The sequence below is a fragment of the Oryctolagus cuniculus genome, chromosome 21, assembly GCF_964237555.1.
Source record: "Oryctolagus cuniculus chromosome 21, mOryCun1.1, whole genome shotgun sequence".
NCBI lineage: Eukaryota > Metazoa > Chordata > Mammalia > Lagomorpha > Leporidae > Oryctolagus > Oryctolagus cuniculus.
The window spans coordinates 5391111-5415192 of NC_091452.1; the positions used below are offsets into that span (position 1 = coordinate 5391111).

Consider the following 24082-nt stretch of genomic DNA (forward strand, 5'->3'; position numbering starts at 1 on the left):
CAGCGATTCTCCTGGCTTCGCAGGAAGCCCGTGGCCCGTCGCCAGCTCCCGCCACCCCTTCCGGCTGAGGGCCATCCCTGCCGCCCGCCTGGCTGGCCGGTTCCTCCTGGCTGCCCGCGGGCACTCTGCCTCTGCCCCAGCTCTCCGCGACCTCTTGGTGGGGGCCCGTGGGGGCCGGCCGAGGCTCAGCTTCCCAGACCCAGCTGGAGAGAGAAATAAAAGCAGATCTTAGAAGGGGGCCCGGCCGAGCTGCCGGCTGTGTCCTCATTTTTCCTGGAAGCCGCCCTCAGCAGGACAAACAAACTCATTTTCGAGACGCTCTCGCCAGTGACTCACCCCGGGGAACGCCCTCTCTCAGCCCCGGGTCCTCTCCCCCCACCCCGCCCGCCCGGCCCTTCCCACACCCCCTGGGCCTCACTGCTCCCCGCGGGGCGCTGCCCGGCCGGCCGGCTGGTGGAGATGGCCGGCGCCCAGCAGAGGAGCCCCCGCGGCCCGGCCTCACGCCCGCCCGTCTCATCCCGCAGGTTCATGCAGCATCCTAAGAACTTCGGCCTGATCGCCTCGTTCCTGGAGAGGAAGGTGAGCCGCCGGCCGCCGCCCTGTGCCGCCCAGGGTCCCTTTGACGCCCACGTCTGTGGCAGCCACTGGGGCTGGGGGTGGAGGCCCCCCCCCGCCCATGCCTCTGGCTGCCAGCCCTCCTCCCTCCCCTCTTGTCTGGGAGAAGATGTGCAGGCCCACAGGGGGCGCCTCGGCAGCCGAGCGTGGCGTGGACAGGCCTCCCGGGGCTCCTGCCGGCTGCTCCATGGTGGCCGCGTGTGTCCTTGAGAACCCGTGGATTCTGGCCATGGTGCTGTGCCTGGTGTCCCAGCCGGGGCCTTGCAGGCTGCAGTGGCAGCGCTGCCCGGGGCCTGGTGTCCTCTTGTCCTGCTGCCGGCCACTGTGTGTTTTACAGCGCTCCCAGTGCCGCGCCAGCCTTGAGGCCAAGCCGCCGCCCTCCGGACCCTGCCTTGCCCCGCGCCTGCCCCAGGAGAACTGACACAAAGCGTCCCCAGTGGGTGCTCACTGTCACTGGCAGATGGCTCCCTGGGCTGCAGGGAGCTGCATGTGCAGGGGACCATGGCACCCCGGCATCGTCGTGGGGAGGGACAGTGGCCTTCCTCGGGGTGGTGGGGCACACCCACTCCCGGCCCTGTCCACAGCAGTGACGTTGAAGGGTCACAGTTGTTCTCAGCGGCTCCCTTTGCTGAGTTGAGCCCCGAGCGTCTCTCGGTCCTGGAAACGGTCCCTGCTTGGCAGTGTGACAGCATCTGGCAGGTGGTGGCCCAGGCTCGGGTAGGACTCCCGTGCAGGCGCCAGGGGACCCGAGGTCTCTGTCCTGGGGAACGCGCCCTGGGGACCCGGGGGCCCAGGCTGAGACCCCCGCAGGGCTTCCAGAAGGTCTGGGCAGGAGGTGCCCTCCCTTGGGGACTGGTGGCAGTGAGCCCGGCTGGTGTCAGGGGAGCTGGCCGAACTGGCTGCTCTGACCTTGTCCATGGGGGCAGCTACCACGTGGGGTCAGCCTGTCCCAGGCAGCTGGGAAGAAGTCAGTCACCCACATGGAGCCACTTGCAGCTGTGGGCGTCTGATTGCCCGGTGGTGTGCCTAGCTGCCTTGTGGGCGCACTCGTGGGCAGCCTCGCCTGGGAGCCGCCTCTGCTCCAGGTGTGTCCAGGAGCCCTGCACCCAGCAGGCGTCACGGAAGCTGCTCCAAGGTGCTCTCGGCTCGGCACTGGCTCGGGCACCCAGCCAGGCTCCTCCACGTGGGTAGGGGCACCGGGCCTGGCTTTCCGCGGATGCCCCCTCCTGGCCCTGCTTGGGCGAGGAGGCAGCGGGCTTCCGACCCTGACCCACACGGGCAAGACCAGGGCAGGGGAGAGGGGAGAGGCGGGGGTGCCGCCACGCCGATGCGTGGAGCTGGGAAGGGGTGGTGCAGGGAGCCCCAGACCCAGGAGCGGGGAAGGCGGAGCCTGCCCGGCCGCGGTCACAGCGGGTGGCGCTGTTACGGCCTCACGTCCACCCCGGCACTGCTCCCCTGAGCTTCAGGGTCCTCTGAAGCCTGTGCCGTGAGCTGCCCCTCCCCGTGAGGTTGGGTGGCCGGCCCGGGGTCGCCGGCCTGCGGTCTGCTGCTGTGACGCCGCCCACTTGTGCGTCAGCCCCTCCTCCTGCTGCGTCCGCAGACGGTGGCCGAGTGCGTGCTGTATTACTACTTGACCAAGAAGAACGAGAACTACAAGAGCCTGGTGAGGCGGAGCTATCGGCGCCGGGGCAAGAGCCAGGTGAGAGGCGCGCGCCGGGGCGGGGCTGTCCTGGGTGTGCAGCCACGCCCACGTGCTGGCGTCCCTGGGCCCGTGGAGACCTCTCCCCACTCCAGTGGCGCAGAGCGGGCCGTGGCTGCTGCTGTTCTTGGCTTGGAAAATTCCAGGCTCCTGGCTGTGTGCGCCATGGTCCCCGCGGTCAGAAGGCCGCGTTCCCACACCTGCTTCCTGGGACCACCTGGGGTGGCCTGCGGGCTTCACATCTCGCACACTTGAGTAGTTTTGTGTGTTTATCTTTGCGGCTACAGAGAGAGAAAAATAGCCTGCCCTTTGACCCGCTGTCTCTGGGCTGTCGCTGCCCAGAGTGAGCCTGAGGGTGGTGTCCGTGGGAGCTGGAGTCGGCGAACCGCTGTTCGCAGGCCGCGTCTGGCCCATCGCCTGCTTTTGCGAATAAAGCTTTATTGGCACACAGCCACGCCACGCGTGGACATCCCCCTGGCGGCTTCTGTGCCGTCGCAGCCATTGGAACGGAAGCCGATGGTCGGCAACGCCCGCCGTGTTTGCTCTCTGGCACTTTATAGAACGGATTTTCTGATCTCTGAGCTAGAGGAGAAGACCCTCCGTGCACAGCAAGAGGGGCGGCCGGCTCCCCGGGGTCTCGGGTGGAGGTGGGCTGCGTTTGCTTCTCTCTGTGGGTGCTGGGGTCATGGCTGGGGAGAGGCGGGCGGGCTGGACCCTGTGGGGCCTTGGTGCTGCACTCCAGTCAGGGGGAGTATTTGTTCCCTGGGGCCATGGCCCGGGGGAGCCCAGGGGACAGGGCCGAAGGCCAGTGTGGCACGGCCGGATGGAAGGCCCCCCCCCCCACCCGGGTTTTCCTCTGTGGGATGCCCGGCACTGCTGTCCTCCAGCCTCAGAGCTCAGGACCCCCAACCCCCAGGGTCAGCCCAGGGCCCTCTTGAGTGGCCGCCGTGTGCCCACCCTATAGAAGCAGAATTAGGAAGGCACGTCCGGGCCACCCTCGCTGCAACCTGGGTGCCGGCTGAAGTGCCGTTCCCCGTGGGTGGGGGGTGGCTCAGCAGCCGACCGGGTATGTGGACAGGGTCTTTCTGGCCAGCCTGGCCCCCAGGCTCCGTGGCACCGAGCTGTGCCGTTCCAGACCCAGCTGTGTTGTTCTAGAAATCCTAGGGTGTTGGAGTTTTCTGGCCCGAGAGGCAGAGTGGCTGCGTGCTGGGGTGGGGGGACTGGCGCGATGGCGGGGATCTGACTGTGGTGGAGTCGGCAGGCATTGGCTGGGCACGGCTGCTTCTCCCGGTGCCCCTTGTGCAGCCTCTGTAGGGAGCCTACCCGGGTGGCTGGCCTGGGGCTGCTGGAGACGGAAGGGCCCACGTGTCCTGACGGCGTGCCGGGAGCCACGTGTGCCATGTGTGGAACCCAGCAGGGGTCAGGTGACTGGGGACAGAGGCCAGGCCAGCGTTCCAAAGCACAGGAGGGTGTGCCCGCCTCCGAGTCTGAGACCTGCAGAGCTCCCTCTGGGGCGGGTGGGGGCTTCCGCGGCATCCCAGGAGGGGCGCCTGGAAGGGAGGGGAGCTGCCGTGTTGGAGCTCTGCCCCTCGGGCAGGCAGGGCGGGTGCCCCACCTCGCGCTGGGAGACAGGGCGTTCTCGGGCTCCTGCCTTCTCCCAGCAGCCAGGGCTGCCACAGGGGCGCCCAGTGGCCAGGCCCTGCCCTGCACGGAGGTTTCCACTGGGCCCCTAGAGCGACGCCAGTGCTGGGCTGAGCTGCACACAGCGGAGGAGCAGGGCATTCCCCAGCCGTGATGCTCCCGGGGGCGTGAGGAAGGCCAGGCAGGCTGGGCCCACTCCCTGGCCCCCGGGCCCCAGGGCCCCCGTGGGGATGGGTTCCCTCTGCCTGAGGCTTGTCCCTTTCTCCGACCCATGCTCTCTCGGTCCACCCCCAGCAGCCCGGGACTGGGCATAGCGTGCATTCATGGGCCTGCCCTGCCCCCGCCTCGCAGCTGCCCTGGGTCGGTGGCCCGTGCCCCCCTCTCCCGGCACCACCTCTGCGAGGCAGCGCCGAGGCAGTGGATGACAGGGTCACCTCAGGTGGGCTGCAGCCGCCAGGAGGGGCCTCTGGCTCCCTCCTCGTGGCCAGCCACCTGCCCGCTGGACGCTGGCTCAGCTCCCCAGGTGTTCATTTTCTGGGGAACAGGCCCGGTCCTCGCTGCCTCCCTGGAGCTCTGGTTTGGTTACGAGGCCCAGCAGGGGTCTGGAGTAGGGGGGTGAGGGAGGGTTCCAGGCGTGCCTGGCCCTCAGTGTGAGGATGATGGCGACGGCGGCAGCCGTGACAGTCCTGGGCTGGCTGACGGGCCCCCAGCGCCCCGTGCTGAGGGCCTGGTGCTTGCTCATTCTGCAGCTTTGTGTGGGAAGTGCTTCCCAGGGGGAAACTGAGGCACAGGCCCTCAGTCATGTGGCCCCGTGGGTAACACTGGCTGTGAATCCAGCCCAAGTCCTCTTTGCAGGCCCCGTGGGGGTTGCTTTGGGCTCTACTGGGCTGTGCTGGTCAGGCTGGGCCGGTGGGGTCCCCGTGAGGGCCCGCCCTTCTGCAGGGACGGATGTGGTGCTGTGGGGCCGCCCGGCTCTGGCCTGTGTCTGTGCTCTCCCCGAGATGCCCCGGCCCTGGCTGTCCGCTCTGCCTGGCTCCCTGCTGCCGCCGTGTCCCGGGATCCCCTGACGGCTGTGCCTCCTCCTCTCCTGCTCGCCTTCGCCCTGTCTCCCTGCACGCCCCTACTCCCGGGTGGCCGGAGGCTGCTGTGGGTGGCCGCAGAGAGGCTGCGGTGCCTGTGGTCCTGGCGCAGGTCCCGTGGCTCGGGGCCACGCCGTTGCTCAGGGCAGCCACCAGTGGCCGCTCCGCTCACCAGCAGGGCCCAGGCTTCTCTGGCGCCCCCCCTACCCTGTTTCTCCAAGGTGCCCCCAGCCTGCCGCAGGAGGTGCCTGTGGCTTGTGCAGTGTGTGTGTGTTTATCCTGGGCGGGCACGGAGCAGCTGCTGTCGCCCAGGGCTGCCAGCCGTCACCGCTCCGAGGCGGATCGCCTGTCATCTTTCAGAGAAGTGGCCCCGGTGCCCACGCCCCAACTGCCCCATGCAGAGCTGGAAGGTGGACGCCAGGTGGGACTTCCAGGCATGGTGCTCCCTCGTCCACTGGTAGATGATGCAGGCCCCGGGGGCCGCTTGTCACCGGCACTATGCTGGTGTTCCTGGCTCCTGGGATTGCCGTGGGCATGAGGAGGGGGAGTCCGTGGGGCTGGCGGGGACAGTGGCTCTCCAGAGACATCGGGACAGCCCTTCTCCGAGCTCAGACTCTGCCAGCTGCTTTAGGCCTGCTGCGTGTGCCCCAGGGCTGGGCCGGGCTGGACCACCGGGCCCCAGATCGCTGGGCTGCGGCCCGTGCCGCTCAGCAGGGCCGGGACTGAGACCCCGCGTTCCTCACAAGCTCCCCACACTGCTCGGGGACCGTTCTCGGAGCCTCCTTGCCGGGTGGCCCTTGGGGGGCTGGGCCCTGAGGCGCGGCTCCACCGCGCAGGCTGCCGTGCGGGGGCTCCGCCTGGGCAGGGCCAGCGGGCAGCTCTGAGCCCGGTCAGGGCCCCTGCTCCCAGGGAGGCCGTGCGCTTGGTGCTGCCCCAGTGCCCAGCCGCCCCATGGGCACACAGGATGGCACGCGCTGCTCAGGGCCTCCCACCTGCACACGGTGGCTGCATAGCCCTTCCCGACCCCGTCACCCCACACTGTGTGCCCTGGGCACGGCTGCTGGGTTGTTCAACATTTCCTTATGTAAAATTTCTATGTATTTGAAAAGCAGAGAGGGTTCCCATCCACTGGTTCACTTTCCAAATGCCTGCCATGGACAGGAGCGGGCCAGGCTGCAGCCAGGAGCCCAGAACTCGGTCTGGGTTGCCCCTGTGGGTGGCCTCACCTGCTGCCTCCCACGTGTGCGTTAGCCAGAAGTTGAATTGGGAATGGAGCTGGAACCTGAACCCAGGCACTCTCGTGGGACGCAGCGTCTCGGTGGTGGCGTTGTAAATGCGTGGGTGGTTCCCGGCTGGTTATGAAGTCTCTGGGGTAGCCCGTGGAGGCGGCCCCTGCTCCGGCTCCCCAGAGAACAGGGCCCTCCAGCACCTGTCTTGCAGGTGCCTGGCCCTAGGGCCCACAGGGAGGAAGGGACATGCCCTGGTCACCTGCAGGGGCAGTCCCCTGGGTGATGACTTAATGCCTTCTAGAAGCTTCTGTGTATTCCAGCCGTGGGTCACGCAGGCGGGGACGTTTGGGGTGCCAGCACCTCACACCGGTGTGCTTCCAGGCTGGGCTGCAGCCCGAGCACCTCCCGGCCCCTGCGCCGGCTACCTGGGGTGAATCACAGGCGCAGGGTGCGGGCTGGTTGCCGGTGACAGCCCAGTGGCTTGCAGCTCGTGATTCAGCAACTGAAGGACCATGTTTTCCTGCTGGATTACAACACCGGGGCCAGGAATGCGAGGGCAGTGAGCAGCTTAACCGTGCACACCGCCAGGGAGCCGAGAGGGGCGGGACGTGGCCATGGTCGAGGGGCAGTGATGAAGGTGCCCAGTGGCCAAGGGGGTGTGTCCCTGGAGCTGAGCGCGCCTCATGCAGCCCCCAGGGCCACCAGGAGGTTGAGGACGGAGCAGGGCCGCTGTCCCTTCCCAGAGACGCGACAGGAGACGGGCAAGGCTGTCCTCCCCCACTGTCCAGGCTGCCCCTCCCCCGGGTGGAGACCCCGCTGTCCCGCTCCTGCCTGCCCACAGGCCCGCGCTCAGAGCTCGTGGCCGTGTCTGGGCCCCCGTCCCTCTCTCTGCCAGGGCTCTGCTCTGCCCAGGCTGCCAGCCCAGCCTGCCGCCTCCCTCTGGCTCGGTCTCTCCCCGGTGCTGTCTCTTGGTGCTGTCTCTGCCTTCCTCTCCTCGTCTCGCTCCGTGTCCCGCTTTTCCTCCTCACCCCCCGTCTGTCTCCTGCCCCCCCCCGTCCCCTGTCCGTTCTCCGTGTCTGTCACCCTCTCCCCGCCCTGCCGCTTCCACCTCTCCGGTTCTCCCAGCTCCCTGCCGAGGGACGGGTGACCTTGTTCCCGTTGCCAGGGCACCCTGCTGGCTTGCTCGGGAAGCAGTGTGACCGGGAGGACTGGTTTGCGGGTGGCAGCCAAGCTCAGTGGGGGGGCTGTGTGTGGTTGGCGCTGCTTCTAGGGCCTGGCCGACCTGCTCGGCCCACGAAGCCCCTGACAGCTGGGCGAGATTTGCGTGTCCGCCGGGCACATGCTTGTGTCTCGGGGCAGGGCTGGGCCCCCGGCCTGGGCTCCTGCCGGCTTGCCCAGGTGGCCCACGTCCTCCAGAAGCAGCTGGCTGTCCCCTGTGGGGGTGCATGGGGTTGGAGAAAAGGGGAGCAGAGGTCCCCCAGGCCCACAGCCCATCAATACATTTTGGGGATGGTGTTCTTGGTTCTTGGGGCTGGAGGCCTGGTGGGGGTGCCAGAGATGGGGGGCCCCCGGGGTGGAGCAAGCCAGGCTGCTGGTTTAGAAGAGAAGGGAACGGGGGCCTTTGTGGGGCCCCCAGCGCCCTCCACGGAGGCCCGCCTCCGAGGCGCGGGAGGGTAGGGGAGGGCGGGGGTGGGTTGCCTGCAGGTTGGCGTGGAGTTGGGACATCCCAGCCGTGGGTGCTGGCCCACAGCAGGGTCGTGTCCTTGGGCCAGGTTTGAGAGTGTTTTGTCACACTGTGCCTGCACGCTGATGTCACTGGGCTGATTCTCCAGTGAGCGTGCAGCTGGCCCTCCCGTGGGGACACAGACCACATGCAGGTGGGCTAGAGTCAGGAGGGGCGGTCTCCGGGGTGGTGTTGGAGAGCCGACAGAGGGCTTCCATGAGGTGCCACTGGGGCTCAGAGCTGAGCCCTGAGAAGGAGCCAGCGAGGCGGAGCTGGGGCAGGGGCACGCAGGCTGGGCCACAGCAAGCCTGGAAGCCCTGGGCCAGGAGCAAAGGTGGCATCGTCCAGGGAACCGGGCAGCGCAGACGAGGCAGGCAGGGGCTCCCTCACACGGATTGTGTTCCAGGCGCAGGACGGGGTCTGCGCCGTGTGTTGCGAGTGGGGTGTTCCCCAGTGTGCTGCCGGCGCCAGCGGCTGCGGTGTGAACACACACCCGAGTGCAAGTGGCGGCAGGAAGCCCCGGCTGCAGTGGGAAGGGATGTCCGTGGTGTGCTCGTCCAGGCTCCGCCCGCCCTGCCGAGGCTCCGGGTGGAGGGGGCCTCAAGACCGCGGGTGCTGGCCGTGGGAGGAGGCACCTGGAGGGCCTGCACCTCTGCTTGGTCCTGAGTTCCACATTGAGCCCCCCCCCCCCCCCCCAGTTTGCACTCGTGGCCAGCTTCCAAGGTGCTGCTCCGTGTTTCTCACGACGGCCGCCCTTCCCACGTCCCCCCCCAGGGGCAGGTGTTGGTGGGCGAGGAAACCTCATTCTGACCCCAGCCCCGACCTCACCCTGCTCCCCACATCAGCCTCAGGCTCCTGGGTGCCCTCCCCCTGCTGCCAGGAGGGCCCCCAGCCGTGGCAGCGCTCAGTGAAGCGTGCGTTGAATGAAGGAAAGAGCGAGAGGTGGTGCAGGCAGTGAGGCTGGGCCCTGGAAAGACCCCCGTCCCTTGTTGTTTTTTAAAAATATTCGTTTATTTGAAAGGCAGCATTACAGAGAGACAGAGACAGGGAGATCTTGCATCTTCTGGTTCCAGATGGCCACAGTGGCCTGGGCTGGGCCAGACCAAAGTCAGCAGGCAGGAGTTTCATGTGGCTCTCCCACGTGGGTGCAGGGCCCCCAGCACTTGGGTTATCCTGCATTAGCAGGGGGCTGCATTGGAAGGGGAGCAGGCAGGACTCCAGCTGGCGCCCCTGTGGGACGCTGGTGCTGTGGGCGGCGGCTTCACCTGCTGCGCCACAGTGCCGGCCCCACCCCCACCCATTTTTCAGAACTTACCTTCAGGGACTTGATGCTGTCCACTCCCTGGTGGCTGGCAGGCACCGCCTCCTCACTGGACTCCCTGCCCACCCCTCGGCCCATGCTGGTGTTCGTGGGTGTAGCCGGCATTTCCACACCACTGGGCGTTGGCCCACCTGCCCTCCCCCACCCCCGCACCAATGCCATCTCTCGGCCTGCACGACCACAGCCCAGGGAGGCAGCCTGGAGGCCTGTCTGCCAGAGCCCTTGTGGGCAAGGGTGATTGCATTGCCACAAACTCATGCCGTCCCTGGCATCTCACTGTGGCCCCGGGGCAGGCCTCATGCCCTGGGGACCTCGTCTTCCTGTGGCTCAGGGCCCCTGCTGGGGGCTGAGCACCTGCTCGTCAGGGAGAGAGTGGATGGGTACGGGGAGGGGTACGACCCCCAGCCCCGAGCAGGAGGCCTGGCGCACCTGTCTGCAGGTCCCTGCTGGGAGCTGCTGTGACCTCAGGGGAGGCGCTTCCCCTCTGTGTCTTCGTGTCCTCAGCTGGAGGAGCAGGGCGGCTCAGGAAGCTGGCAGGCGTGGCCGGGAAGACGGCCTCTCCAGCACCTGTTGTGTGCAGTGAGTGTGCTGGTGCCGTTAGTATTGTTTTCCGGAAGCAGGGATCCCCGAGCACTTGAACCATGGCTCCGGCCAGCCCCGGATCCTGGCAGCTCCCTGATCAGGGGCCGGATGCTCTCGACTGCACGGTGGCACTGAGCTCGCCGGCGGCCCTGACCGAGGCCGCGTCTGCGTTGCAGGCACCCCGCCGCGCCGTCCAGTTCTCCCCCACTCCTCTCCTCCCAGGCCCCTCTGGTAGGGGTGGCATCTGCAGCCAGCGGCAAGGGCCCTGCGTGGGCTGACACGGGTGTCCCTGTGGTCTGGGCACCGGGGAGCCCAGGGAGCTGCCTCGACCTGCAGCGCCTGCCCCAGGCCACGGACGGGAGAGCTGCATTTTACCAGGACCCCTTGGGGAAGAAGCCCACCAACCCCTGGTCAGAGGTCCCAGGCCACGCATGTCCGTTGTCTTGGCTACGCTGTTCTCCCCGCCTTGTCCTCCTGCAAGTGACCCCGCTTAGGGCACGTCGGCGCCGGCCCTGCGGGAGACGGAGTTCAGGCCGGCAGAAGCGGGGAACGGGCCCTGGCTCCGGTTAGTGCCGGTCACTGCATCCACTGTGCACACCCTGCAGAGGGTGGGAGGTGGGGGTCTCCAGGGAGGAGGTAGCAATGGGGCCTGGCCCCTCGCGCTGTTGGATGGACAGATAGAGAGTCACGCCCTGGCTCTGCTGCCGAGGGCACTTCCAGCCTGCACAGGTGCTGGCCCAGGCTGCGGGCCCTGGGCTTGAGTCCCGGCCCCGCTGTTTGCCGGCTTCGTCGGCCGCACTGTCTGCCCGTTTCTGCTTCTGTGTAGTCGGCGGGTGGAGGAGGCCACGGGGGCCCGGGCAGCACGCGAGCAGGGCCGCTGGGGAGCGCGGTGGTGCTGGTGGCGAGTGCAGTGGGGACACTGACAGGTGCGCTTCAGGGGAGGCGTGATGGGCAGGCAGGACAGACAGGGCTGCCCCTCAGCCAGCATCGCACAAGCCCTGGCTGCCCGCGGCCTCCCAGACTCTACGGCTGCCTCTGGTCGTGCTGTGTGACATTAGTCTGCGCTGTGGGCCATGGGCGAGTCGTGAGAGGTCGTGGGGCCCCAGCATCCCAGACCTTGGGGCCAGTGGACAGATTTGCTATGAGAGTAGCCACTGCTCCTGCTTGGAGGGGCAGAGAGGGAGGCTGTGGCAACAGCTGTCGCCCCGTGGGGAGAGCTGGGCACAGCCTTGGGGACGCCAGCCCCCTGCCATGGGGAAGCCCAGACATCCTATGGCCAGGGCCAACTGACGGGAGGTGGCCACACCCTCCTGCCCCAGTGACCCGCCCCCTCGGCACGTGTGGGGAGGACACCCTCCCACCCCAGCTCCACTTGCTGGGCCAGCGCTGTGGAGGCCGGCCTGTTGGGTATGGACAAGGGGCCGGGAGTGATGCCAGCTCCAGCTGTTTCCGGGTCAAGCCTGAGTGCTTGGGGCTCTGAGGCCAGGGGTCAGGGGTCAGTCTGGGTCGAGGCTATGGGTGAGGAGTCTGCATTAGCAGGAGGTTGGGAGTGTCCCCGGCAGGCCCAGGCCAGGCAGCATCTCAGCACCCACAGACCCCGTGCCCGGCTCCACCCCACAGGAGACGGGGTCCGAGGGCTTCGTGTGTGGGGGGGGGGGGGGAGGGGGACACGTGTTTTCTCTCTCGCTTGCGCGTTTACTCTCCTCTCTCTGCCCTGGCCCCTGTTCCCGCTGCCCGGGTTTCTTTCTGGTTGGCAGCGTTGTTTTTATTTCCTGTGGCTCAGGGGATGGTTTGGCACTTCTGCAGGGAGGACCCAATGTGTGCCTTCACAGAAATCAGACGGGACCCAAAGGAAGTCAGGAGGCGGCTGGGGAAGAAGAGGGAGGAGCTGGGCCCGGGGCAGAGGCTGGTTTGCCCCGAGCCTCTGTGATCCTTGCTGTGAAATTGGCCCGTTCCACTCTGCCCAGGGAGCGTCCTGAGTGGGGGACCAAGGCCAGGCGCAGTGACCTCCTGCAGACAGCCCTGGGGCCCGGGGTGGGGCCTGAGCTCTGTCAGGGGCAGGGCTGTGTCCCCAGCGCCTGCCCCACTGAAGGGTCCAGGCCGGCCGCCCCATTCTAAGTGTTCCGTGGAGCCTCCAGCACCTGGCTGAGGCGTGAGCGCACGGAATTCCCGGTTTACAGGGAAGAAATCTGCGCAGACAGGTTGAGCCCCGCACACAAGGGATGGAACCTGGGGTGTCTGAGACTGCCCAGCGTTTCCTCCACGCCCCCCGGGCCCCAGAACTCAGCCGTGGCCTCTCCACCCGCCCCACCGGCTGGCCGGGTCCCCAGCCGCCTGCCGCCTCCGGCAGCTCCTCCCCACTGCACGCCGAGCCCAGGTGCAGAGATTCTCTGGCTGACGCCTGGGTTTCCTCTCCCCCTTCGCCGCTCTCCGGGGCCTGACAGCAGCAGCAGCAGCAGCAGCAGCAACAGCAGCAGCAGATGCCCCGCAACAGCCAGGAGGAGAAGGAGGAGAAGGAGAAGGAGGCGGAGAAGGAGGAGGAGAAGCCAGACGTGGAGCATGACCGGGAAGAGCTCGCCAAGTAAGCCGGCCGGGAGCAGAGCGGCCGGGTCCTCCCGTGCTTCCAGGCAGCCCCTCCTGCTGCTCTGCTCCTTCCCAGCTGCCCCTGGGGCCCTGCGAGGCTGAGCTCGCATCTGAGCTCCTCCCCGAGCTGGGATGCGGGCCCTGGCTGCTCTCACTGCAGGAGCGAGGGCTGCGGGCACCTGTGGCTGTGACAGGCCCCATGCAGCCAGGGGCAGCGCCGCTCGCTTGGCGCCAGGTACCCGTGAGGGGCCCAGGAATGCACCTCGGAAAGTCTGGCCACCTCTCGCCTCCAGCCCGGGCCTTTCAGGGAGACGCACGGGGAGCGGGGAGGAGGCAGCTTCTGAGAGCCCAGCTCCGCGTCCCGCTCCCATACACCCTGCCCCTCGGCCGGCCTGCAGGGACCCAGCGGGCACAGCCGCCCTGGTCGTGCTGTGTAAAGTGGGCGCACCGAGGGAGACCCCCGGGCCCCTGGGCCAGCCCCGGGGCGGACAAGCCCGCTGACCCTGTCTCTGACTCCCCGTTTGGCCGCAGGGAGAAAACGGACGACACCTCGGGGGAAGACAACGATGAGAAGGAGGCCGTGGCCTCCCGCGGCCGCAAGACGGCCAACAGCCAGGGGCGGCGCAAGGGCCGCATCACGCGCTCCATGGCCAGCGAGGCGCACAGCGAGGAGGCCGCCACGCCGCAGCAGAGCGCCGAGCTGGGTGAGCCGGGCGAGCCGGGCCAGGGGCGGTGGCCGTGCGGGCATCCTGTGGAACTGGAGCCGGTTGCACTAGCCTTGGCCCCCGCGGTGACTCCCTCAGCCTCTCCATGAGGGGGCGTCATAGAGGTTACAGCAACCGTGGGGTCAGAGGCACAGGGAGGGCCTGGGGCTGCGCTGGGCAAGCAGGGAGGTGTCAGCCACAGGTCCAGGCCACTGCCAGCTCTGGCTTTGTGCCACGAGGGAGGGCGTGGCTCCCAGGGTCTGTCCACGTGGTGCCCGCAGCCCTGCTGGGCGTCTGGGTCGCACCTTGAGCTCTGGGCCTCAGCGGCTCTTTCACCTCCAGGTGCCCTGAGCCCGCTGCCCTCCGCCCGGAGGGAAGAGGGCGCCGAGCCAGCAGCCTGGGGCAGCCACGGCGCCTGTGCTCTGAGCCGTTTGGGGTCAGCCTTGCAGCCACCCTAGGAGCCCCCCGGGGCCGCTGGTGCCCAGGCCGGGCCCTGCTCCCAAGGCTGCGTCCCACAGTGGACATGGATGGGTTTTCCATTCTCACTGTGCCGGTCCCCCATCTCCTCTTCCCGTGGGACGTGGTCTGGATGCAGTTCGTGGATAGACTCCTGGAGGGTTGGAGAAAGGGCGTGGCCTCCTGAAAGTCTCTGGGGCAGCCAGGATTTGAACCCGGCCCCGTGGGGTCTGCCACTTGGTGGTGTGTCCTGGAGGCCCGGGGCTGCTGCTGGGCTGGGCTGCAGGGTGGAAGAGACCCCAGCGCGCCCTCCCAGCCCGCTCAGACACGCACAGCCTCTCTCTGGGGGTCCTGTGGGAAGGAGGTGGGCTTGGCTCCCCTCCGGGGCCTGAGCTGCTGGTCCCAGCTTCGCAGCCCGAGGGGAAGGAGTAGGGATCCACGCCAGGCCTTCTCAGAGGGCGCTCAGAAGGGGTGCTTCCCAGGCCGGCCAGGTCCCCTCTGTGTCAGCTGGAAGTCCCATCCTGCACCTGCCCGGGGGCTGCCCCCACCCGCAGGCGTTTCTGGTGTGGCTCACAGGTGGGACCCTGCCAGGCACTGGGCAATGGAGTGACTGGGGGTGACCAACCCAGCTGAAGCTCCAGGCCCTCCCCTTCCCAGCCAAGTGTGTGCAGCGGCAACTGCCATGGTTGAGGCCCTTGGCTGCCTCTGTGTGCCCATCTGTGAAATGGGGCTGGGCGGGGGCTGGGTGCCAGCTGGGATGGGCATCTGAAACGGGGCCTCCCCCCGGGGCTCAGAGCCGCGAGGTGGCAGTGTCGAGGGCCCGTCCACTCCCACCCTGGCTCTGGGGCAAAGCCGCCCACCCAGAAGACAGAGGGCCGCCTCCTGGATGGGCTCCTGCCAATCCGCCGCCTTTCTTTTCAGCTTCCATGGAGATGAACGAGAGCTCCCGCTGGACCGAGGAGGAGATGGAGACGGCCAAGAAAGGTGAGGGGCTGCTGGGGACCTGGGGCGGCCTGGGTGCCGGTCCTGAGCTGAGAGAATCGACACGTTGGCCTCGGCCCGGGTACAGTGGCGAGACCTGATGGGGCAGGCTGCGGTGCCATGGTGCTTTTGGATTGGACGTTTCTTCCTGGAGCCTCGGTTTTGCCCTCTAGGAAATGGGCACGAGTGGCTGTGCTGTGAGGCCGCGCAATGTGTGAGGTCGGGCGCTGTGCCTTCTGGGAGGGCTCTGTGCCCAGCTCCTTTGGGCCAGTGGGGGCCTCTGCCTGTGGTCCCTGCCCGGCGGGGTTTGGTCCTCCTGTAGCATCAGGCGGCTCTGGGACTGTGTCTCTGGTGAGGCTGTTGGGGCTGTTGGCGGTTGGTTCTCCGAGTCACCGTGTCACAGGGAGCAGAAACCACTCTTGGCTCACGTGTATCCCCTGGGAGGCCGAGCATCGGGAAACCACAGACCAGTTCGTGGAGCCGGAAGTGCTGTGTCCTGGCTCCTGGACCCAGTGGCCCATGTCGGGGCCCTGTTTGCCAAGCGGAGCGGCGTCTAGGGGCTGGCTTGCCCCTCCCTCTCCGCACCCAGTGCAGGGCTCAAGGCAGTGCTGGGGCTGGGGGCTGTGCCTGACTCCTGTCTTGCCTGCCTCCGTTCCCCGCCCCATTGCTGAGAGCTGGGGCCTGTGCCCGGGCCTGGAGTTGGGACGAAGCCAAGGGCTGGGTATACCCCTGCTGGGGGCAGCTGAGGGCCCTGCCTGTCACCACCCTGGGAAGCCCCAAGCCCCCGCCCTGCCTGTCACTGTCCCGACAGCCCCACGGCCACTGCCCCTCAGCACCGATCTCTCCCCGGTGGACTGGAGGCGGCAGCCAGGGCCCCGCCTCCTTGCGGCTGAGCCTGTGACTGGGGCAGAGGGGCTGCCGGGTAGTGGGCATCGTTTCCCGCTGGCGGGGCCGGGTGCTGCTGGCCACTGCTTCCTGTCTTCCTAGAGCTTCACCGTGGCGCGCGAGAGCCCTCACTGGAACCGGGTGAACTTTTCCCTCGTTTATTTCGCTTTGGGAAAACACTAAGCCCAAATCCTCTAAAAGTGAGCCGCGCCGTCCATGGGGGGGTAGCCCTCACTGCCGGAAAGTTCTAGAACTTCCGCCGCCGCAGGCAGCAGCCCCTGTGTCTCCCGTCTGCACCTCTCTGTTGAGCTCGCGGCCCGCAGACGCGCCTGTCCTGGGGATCGCTCACGGTGGGCTCCGGCTGCTCCCCAGCGCCGCGTGTCCGAGGTTCACCGTGACCCAGTAATGTTCCAGTGCGCTGGCGTCCTGCGTCCCGACCACTGGCTGGTGGATGTGGGGCTGTTTCTGTCGGCCGTGGTCGGCGAGGCTGCTGGGAGCTCACGTGCGATTTTTAACCCCTGCTCGGCCCCGCTGGCTGTGACACCGCCCAGGGTTCTGTCCACTGAGGACTCCAGGCGCCAAGTGCCGGGACGGGCAGCCAGCGGCCCCACGGCCTCCCGGGCCTCCATTGTCGCTGCAGCCCCATCCCCGTTGCCCTGGAGTCGGCGGGCGGCCGCCTCTCCTCCCTCCCTCCCTGCAGGAAGGGCAGAGCCGGAGGCCGGGATGAGTCACGGCTGAGCCGGGAGCGTGCCCCTCCGTCTCAAGGTTGGTCCTCGGCGAGGTCGGTGAGCTCATCCCGGTCCTGCCCACGGAGCCGGCGTCGCAGGGCCCCTGGGGGCTGTGCTGCCGAAGCCCTGCTCGGTGACATTTGCGCTCGTCTGCCGTGAATTCCAGCAATCTGGCCAATTACGCACAGGGCGGCTGCGGGAGGGAGGGCGCGGGCGGGGAGGCAGGTGCTGCAGCCCCCAGTGACGCCTGCTCCTCAGCCGGTGGGGGAGAAGACGAGGAGTACTCCAAGCCCCCCCGGCCAGCCCTTGGAATCCTGGAGACAGGGAAAGGACCCGGTGAGCAGCCGGCACGCCTTAAAGGACCTGGTGCTTGGCCTGCTGTGGGCAGGTAGGCAGCCAGGTGTGCCGAGGGCCGGGCCTACCAGGCCCCATCCCAGAGGGAAGCCAGAGCGCAGCTTCTGGACTCCCCAGTTCTGTGACCTGAGAGGCAGTCAGCCAGCCTGTGCGTGCCTCGGTTTCCCCAAATGCACCATGGGGGGCAGAGAGCGACACCCACTGCATCCGTGTCCCGAGGCTGCCACGGCAAGGACCTTTGTGGTCTGGGCCTTGGGCCCTGTGGGGGCTCGCGCCCAGTGTCTCTCTGCTGTCCCCCTCTACCTCCTCCTGGCCTCTGCCCGCGCGTCTCATCCCTGCTGCATCTTGTCAGGCCCCTCCCCCGTCTGGTGTGAGACTGCCTTGTGCGTCCTGCCTGCCCTGGCGCCATCCCAGGCTCCCTAGCTCCACGACCCCGGCCCAGCCCACCCCCTTGCACTGTTTCTCTGGTTCCCTAACGTGAGTCTGGGATACCACCCCCCACCCGAGACATCGCTTGGGGGCACGGTCAGACATGAGGGACAGCCCGGGTTCAAGTCCCAGCCCTGCCTCTTGTGGGGCCCTGACCCTGAGCAGGTGGGTGGGGGTGAAACAAGTGTGTGATGGCCCTGGGAGGGGTCTCCAGAGGAGGGGCCCTGGGGCTGACGCTCAGAGCGCAGAGTAATGCTAACACCTCCTGGTTCCCTTACTCAGATGAGAAAACCGAGGCCCGGGGGTGTTTAATGGTGAAAGGTGGAGCTGGGATTGGCACCTGGCGCTCGAGCTACAGAGTAGGAATGGGGTCTAGCTGCTGTTGCCCAGGCGGGGGTGGAGGGAAGGGCCTCTCAGAAGCGGGCATGGCACAGGCAAAGGCCCTGTGGCAGCGTCTGTGAGTTCAAGTGGGAAGCACTTGGAGCCCAGAGGAAGAGGAGCTGGGTGCCTTCCCTCGTCTGCGTGGTCGTAGAGGACGAGGGACGCTGAGGCCAGTTGTATGCGGTGCCTCCCCTGCCTCGTGTCCCCTTGCTGCGCAGGGAGGGAGGGGCAGGGCTGGGCTGAGGGCCTGTGCTTCCCCCCTGGGAAGGCCAGCCTGGCCCGGCTCGGAATCTTGACCCAAGGCTCCGGGCTCAGCTGGCAGCTCGTCCTGGCCCCACCCCTGTGCAGGAGGGTGGGGAAGCTCCGGGCGCACCATAATGGACCAGGAAGAGCCGACTGCCTCCCCAGGGAGGAGAGAGCCTGGGGGCGTGGCGGGGGGAGGAGTGAGTGGGAGGCGTGGCTGCTTCAGTGCCCTGCGTGGAGGAAATCCAAGGCTTGGGGACGGAGCTGTGAGCCTGCGTCACCAGGCCTGGAAAAGTGGCCCTTGTCACGGCCTCCTGCTGGCCCCGTGTGGGAGCAGCCTGCACGCCTGGCCTGGACGTTGGACGCACACCAGCCTCAGCTACCACAAGGGTCCAGTGCAGGTGGAGGCCGGGTCATGGGGCACAGGCGGGGCAGCTGGGGGGCTGCAGGGGAGGGAGCACCATGAGCAGCCGCGGCCGGAGCAGCGGCCAGGAAGCCAGGGTTTCTGCTTGATCCTGGGGCCGGCGCAAGCCCTGCTTTCCCTGTCAGCTTCCTGGGAGACGCCGGGGCGCCAGGAGGCAGCATTCAGACCTGTCCTGACGCAGGGAGGCACATGGTGATTGACGGTGACTCCCGGTGTCCTGTGGCCGGCACTCAGGCACGCGCATGCGGGCCGGAGACCTAAGTACAGCGCCTGGAGCCCACCGCCCCAGGCCGGGCTTTCCCGCTCGGCCCTGCTCTCAGGAAAGCTCCACGCGGAAGGCGTCAGCACCCAGGTGAGCTTGGTCTCGCCTCTGCGCACGTGGGTGATTGGCAGGTGGAATTGCCGCCGTCCAAGCTCGTGGGTGTGAGGGCCCAGGCAGGGAAGGATGATCCGGTGGGAGAGGGCTGGCCCTCATGCCTGGCAGATGTGAGGCCCCGCACGGCAGCCGACAGCTGCGTCCCCGCGGAGCCCACTGGGGCTCGGGGTTTCCGGAAGAAGGCGGCGATGGCCTCGGGCCCGGGAGAGCTGCAGGTTTCCTGCCTCCTTTGGGTGTCCTGGGGAGAGATGTTGAGTACGCTGGCTGGAGCCTCTCTCAGAAAACGGCTGTTCGTGGGGTTGGGGATGGGTGGGTGGGAGTTGCGCCCCTCTTGCAGGAAACCTTCATGGAAAGAGCTGGAGCCTTTGGGGCTGGCAGGAGTGGGGAGCGCACGTGTCTGGGGTAGGGGCTGGTTTCCAGAGTCAGCCACTGTGGCTTTCCCAGGACACTGACGGACCTGGGGCAGGTGTCCTGGGAGGGAGCAGGGACCTCCAGGCCCTCTGTGGGTTGGCACTGAGCCCGCGGCCATGTCACTCTTCCTCTGAGGACAGCTGGTCCCAGGCCCTCGTGGGAAGCTGTCCCCCTCGGTGGCGCAGCCCCGACCAGGCCCCCTGGCCCCCCGAGGCCACAGGTGGATGCCTTCTCGCCCGCCCCTGCCCTGCGGCCAGCTGCGGGACAGCTCTGCCTGCTTTGCGTCTACTCCCAGTCTGTGACTCAGACCTCCGGGCTGGACTTCCTGTCTCGTCAATTTCACTTCCTAGTCCCTGCCCCCTGCGCCTTCAGAACGAAACTCCTTCCTTAGAAATCAGAAGTGGGGTCGGGGAATCCAGGCCGCAGGGCACGTCTGCAGAAGCCGCTGTCTCGGCCCAGGTGCGAGGCGTGCTGGGGACGTTGTGCTCCTCGTGGGGAGCGGGGACCCCCAGCCACCTCTGGGGAGGGTCCTGGGCGTCCTGCAGGGCCACCCCGGCCCCCTTCCCTGGGAAGCTTCCCAGGAGCCCCAGAGAGGTGGCGAAGGGGCTGTGGGATGCTACTGGGCGCCAGACCCAGATGTGCCAGGCGCCTGGCACCGTCGTCAAACAGCACCACGGATGAAAGCACGTGGTCAGTGAGCTTTCCGGGGCAGTCAGTCCATGCTGGGGGGCGGTCAGAAGACCCTCAGAGGGCAGGGGACAGGCTGGGGTTCCGGGGGGCGTCTTGGAGGAGGGTAGAGGCAGACCTGAGAAAGCCAGGTGGGCAGCAGACTCGGGTGCCCTGGGCACATGCACGGGTGTGGGAAGAAGGCGGTCGGGCTGCGGCGAGCAGGCGCGGCGGCGCCTGGGGCCTGGCCGAGGCCTCTGCACTCTGGCTGAGAGCTGCGATTGTCGGGCCAGGGTTTTACGCTCAGTGACCTGCAAAGAGTGAGGGGCTCGTTCAGAAGGGGGGTGCTCCCGGACACCTGCCACTCCACGGCTTCCGTGGACAGGGACAGAGAAGGCTTGGGGTGAAAGAGTGGCCCCAGAGTCGGGGAACTTGGTCATGACCTGGATCCAGCTCCGTTAGCTTGCCTCCCTCCAGAGCTGCCTGGGGGCCGCGGTTGTGCGGGGAGCCGGCCGTCTGAGAGGGAGGAGCAGCAGAGAGCCCTGTGGGGACCCCATGGCCTCCCCTCTGTGAAGGCAAGAAGAGGCCCCTGGAAGCGGAGACTTCCTCCCTGTGAGCCAGGCCCCCTCGGGGAGCGGCCGGGGCTGGGGGGGGGGGCAGACCGCAGGTGGAACTGGCACGGGGAGGGGTGACAGCGGAAGAAGCTGTTTGCTCCCGTCTGCCGGGGGTGGAGAAGCTCTGTTTTTCTGGAACCCTCATCTGTTCTTACCGCTGCTGACGCCGCCACCGCCACGGATGGAGGGAGAGGGAGTGAAGCCGGTGCCAAGTTGGCCCGCCCCTCCTGAACCTGGGTCTCTGCCAGGCTCCCCCGCCCGCCGTTCCCGCGAGCCCCGTCTGGAGGTCACATTCAGTCCTGACGCGGCTCGCTGGGTCAGGCAGCAGCAGGAGCAGAGCCCAGCCCTGGGGCGCAGCCAGGCTGCCCAGGGACAGCGCTGAGCCCGAAGCCTGGGTGTTTGGATTTTACCCCCGCGTAGGGTCCAGGGGGCTCCCTCTCTGGTGCTGAGCGTCCACGCTGGATGCCGTGTGTGCTGACAGACGCCCGGCACAGGGGCGCCCCAGGCACAGGACTGACGGCTTCCTGCTCGTCAGCAGCCGCTGGGGGGCTGTGGCAGAGGTGGCAGGGCCGCCCGCCTGCCGAGGAGCCCTGGGCCACCACCACCACCACGGGCGCGGCGGCGCGCGGAGCTGCCTCCCGCCCTCCAGAGGCAGCCGCGGCCCGCCCTCCTCCTCCTCCTCCTCCTCCCGCCCGCCCGCGCTCCAGCGCTCCCTCCCTCGCCTTGGACAGAGAAGGATGTGAGGAGCTGAGCCGGCGGCAGACGCCAGCCGGAGCCCCAGCAGAGCCGCGGCCGCCCAGCCTCCAGCCCACTTCTCCCGGCTCCACTCCCCGGAGCATCCTCCCAGCCGGATGTTTCCGGAAAACTTGGCCGAGGGGGAGACGCGGATGAGAGGATGTGAGTGCGCGGCCCCGGGAGGGGTGGGGGGGACCACGGGCCGTGACAGGGGCCGCAACGTGGCCGGCAGGAAATCACGGCTGGGCAGTGGGGTGGTGGGGGCCTCGGAGTCCCGGGCCAGTGGGGGGGGTGTACTCCCGGTGGGGGGGCCGCCTTCGCTGCGTTTCATTTGTGGCCGAAGCTTCTGGGAGGAAGGGCAGGACCTTATCTGTGCCTCGCAGCACCAGGGGTCCTGCTGGCGCCGGCCCAGGGGCAGTCTCCAGGTCTGTGGGGGTGTTTGGGGGCTGGCCAGCAGACCCTGAGGGGTGGGGGGGCGTGAAGTGCCGCCCAACTCCCAGCAGCAGCCAGGGTTGCCCAGACCAGTTCTGGGGGAGGCCCCCAGGGGCCAGCGGGGTAACGGGACAGCCACTGCCGCGGGACGGAAGGCGGGGAGCGCGGCCGGCTCGGCCCAGCCTGCCTTCACAGTGCACACCCCCTCCCTGCCCCCACCCTGCCCCCGACTCCTGCTTCTGCCACTTCCGGGAGCTGAGTTTATGGGGGGGGGGGGCAGCCACCTCCTTATTTGTTTACGGAGTTTGGAAATGGCAGCCTCTGCAGGGTCCGGCCGGCCTGGGCTCTCAGCACCCGCCCCCTCCCCCCCCAGCCCCGCAGGCCCAGATGGGAGATCTGCCCCCTCCAACCCCCCCTCCGCCGCCTGGGTTCCGGGCCTGTGATCCCGCTGGCCCGACGTGTTTGCCTGGACGCTCTTGGCCCCGGCTGAGGAAATATAAATAAACGCGCGTCCCTGTCCGCCAGGTTCTGGGAGTGACAGCTGCTGCTGGCGCAGGCGGAGGGAAAGGTCAGGAGGCCGAGTTACACTTGATCCCCCCCCCCCGTGCCTGTCCTTGAGGAACCCTGTGGAGCCACGTGGCTCCCGTGGCCACTGCAGGCAAGCAGGTGGCCTGTCCGTCCTGTGCCACCCCCATGCTGGGGCCCAGAGGCCGGCAGGGCAGGAGGCTGGGGCCCCACGCCCACCCTGCCCCTTTGGCCGGTCCCCAGAGCAGGGAGGAGTTGGCGTGACCCCCCTACCTCGGTTTCGCCCACACCAGCCGTGGGAAAGTGGTTAGGGCCACACTGGGAGGGTGAGACGGAACCAGGCTCTGAAAGGCCTTGGGCCCCTGCCTACCGCCTGACCCCTCGAGGCGGTGGGGGGTGGTTTGTTGACGTCTCTGTTGCTGGTGCCTGTGCGTAGCCAGCCAGCCGCGCCGCGCCGCGATGAATGGATGGGTGACAGCAGGAAGTGCCCGTGCACACGGCCCCCCCAGGCCCCCCACTTGCAGGAGGGTGGCTGCAGGTTCAAGGGAAATGGCCTGGGGTTCGGGTCTGGGAAGTCAGTGGATTTGCCGGGGGCGCAGCTCTGGGGCTCTGGTTCGCCCATCCCAGCATCCGAGCCCTCTGTCAGGCCTGCCCCTCGTGGGTGCGTGGCAGGGGGCGGCCCTGGGCCACACGAGGTCAGGCTGCCAAGCTCGCCCAGCAGGTGGGCTGACACCTGGCCTGGCTTCCTGGCACTGCCTCGGGAGGAAGCGGGAGCCTCGTTTCTGCTGAGCCCAGGCTTTTTGCTTGGAAGCAGAGTGTGGGTGGCAGCGGCAGGGGGTGCAGCTCTGGCCTGAGCCCACAGGCGTGGGGTGGGAGGGGGCCGTGATCTGGGGGCAGATCCACTCCCCACCTCCGAGCGAGGCCGGCTGGGCTCTGGGTTCCGTGTGGCCCCGAGGTGACCGAGGCACGGGCTCTGGCCCCAGCTCACCCCCAGACCCCGCCCCCCCATCCCTCGCTTGCCGCGTTCCTTCCTTGCCCTGGCCCGGTGTGGCCGGAAAACAGCCCGGAGGTCTCCGGAGGCCTCGTCTGCAGCTGTGAGCGAGTGTCAGGGCTGGGTCACGGCCGCCCGGCTCCCCCGCCCAGCTGGCGGGATGGGAGGTGGGACTGGGTGGGATCTGCATCCCGGACCTCAGACCCCTGCCCCCTGCATCCTTAATGGCGGCCTCAGAGGGGGCGCCCTCGCCTGGCACCTCTGGATTGGGAGCCCAGACCCCAGGCTCCCAGAGCCTCCCCACGCCATCCTTCTGTGTATGTTCCCAGAGGCGGTGGGGGTGGCGGCCCTGCTGCCGCTCCAGGCCCGCTGCCCTGCCTCACCTGCTGCCCTCGCCCCGCAGGTCTCCTGGAACATGGCCGGAACTGGTCAGCCATCGCCCGCATGGTGGGCTCCAAGACCGTGTCGCAGTGTAAGAACTTCTACTTCAACTACAAGAAGAGGCAGAACCTCGACGAGATCCTGCAACAGCACAAGCTGAAGATGGTGAGAGGCTGCCGGGCCCGGGCCTCCGGGGGCTGCCCGCGGGGCGGGGCTCAGCCATCACGGGCCACCAGCCGCACGGGCCTGCGGCCCTGCCTTCTGCCTCCCTCCCCCGGCCCCTCCGTGCTCCCCGGGGGTGGGGAAGCAGCCTGGTGGGTCAGTGCCTGACTCAGCCAGGAATCCGTGGCCGTCAGCGCCTTGGAATGAAGAGGCAGTGCACCCTGTGAGAGCCCCCCGCCCCCGCCGCACCTCCCGGTTCAGGGGCTGCCGGGGGAGGCCCAGGAGGGGCCGGCTTCCTCCGCAGCTGCGGCTGATGGCCCTTCCGCCCTCCTCTCCTCTCAGCCTCCTCCTCAGCTCCCCTCCGAGGGCTGGGGGCGCTGGGGCTCGGCCGGGCTTGCAAGAAGCTGAACTGGGGTTTGAGCCCACAGGCGTGTGCTCCGAGCGCCCGTGTGGCTTCGTGGGGACAGGGCGGGCTGCACAGCTGTGTCCCCAGGGCTCCCGCCCCCCGCCCCGCCCCGCCAGGCTGCCCGTTGCACTGAGTGTGGGCAGTGCCGATTGTCTCCATCAGGGGCCACTGGGGAGAGCCTCGGCCCCACTCGCACCCTTGCAGAATCTGAGGGCCCCTCTCCACTCCCGAACTGTGGGCGCCAGCAGCCACGGGGAGCTGTCCACACACCCGTGGTGAGGGCCGCGGCCCACCCTCACCCCCTCCCCGGCCCCTGCAGGCCCTCC

General features: G+C 68.2%; 1 protein-coding gene and 1 long non-coding RNA gene across 38 annotated transcripts in view; one reads left to right on the forward strand and one right to left on the reverse strand.

Moving 5' to 3' along the window:
* NCOR2 (nuclear receptor corepressor 2) overlaps positions 1 to 24082 on the forward strand; it is a 161648-nt gene that overhangs the window by 100397 nt on the left and 37169 nt on the right. For 25 of the 37 annotated variants that reach the window (XM_070066061.1, XM_070066057.1, XM_070066059.1 and 22 more), the window contains 6 exons: positions 525 to 579; positions 2216 to 2314; positions 12331 to 12470; positions 13004 to 13176; positions 14554 to 14616; positions 23211 to 23353. In XM_070066061.1, coding sequence (XP_069922162.1) covers positions 525 to 579; positions 2216 to 2314; positions 12331 to 12470; positions 13004 to 13176; positions 14554 to 14616; positions 23211 to 23353 — 673 coding nt within the window. The remainder of the gene's footprint in view (positions 1 to 524; positions 580 to 2215; positions 2315 to 12330; positions 12471 to 13003; positions 13177 to 14553; positions 14617 to 23210; positions 23354 to 24082) is intronic. The other 12 variants (XM_070066062.1, XM_070066087.1, XM_070066067.1 and 9 more) reach the window with 3 other exon arrangements.
* LOC138847428 (uncharacterized) lies at positions 15650 to 23348 on the reverse strand. Its single transcript, XR_011385250.1, has 3 exons — positions 23191 to 23348; positions 19650 to 19821; positions 15650 to 18671 (listed from the first exon to the last, which is right to left on the reverse strand). It is a non-coding gene; the product is annotated as an uncharacterized lncRNA (long non-coding RNA).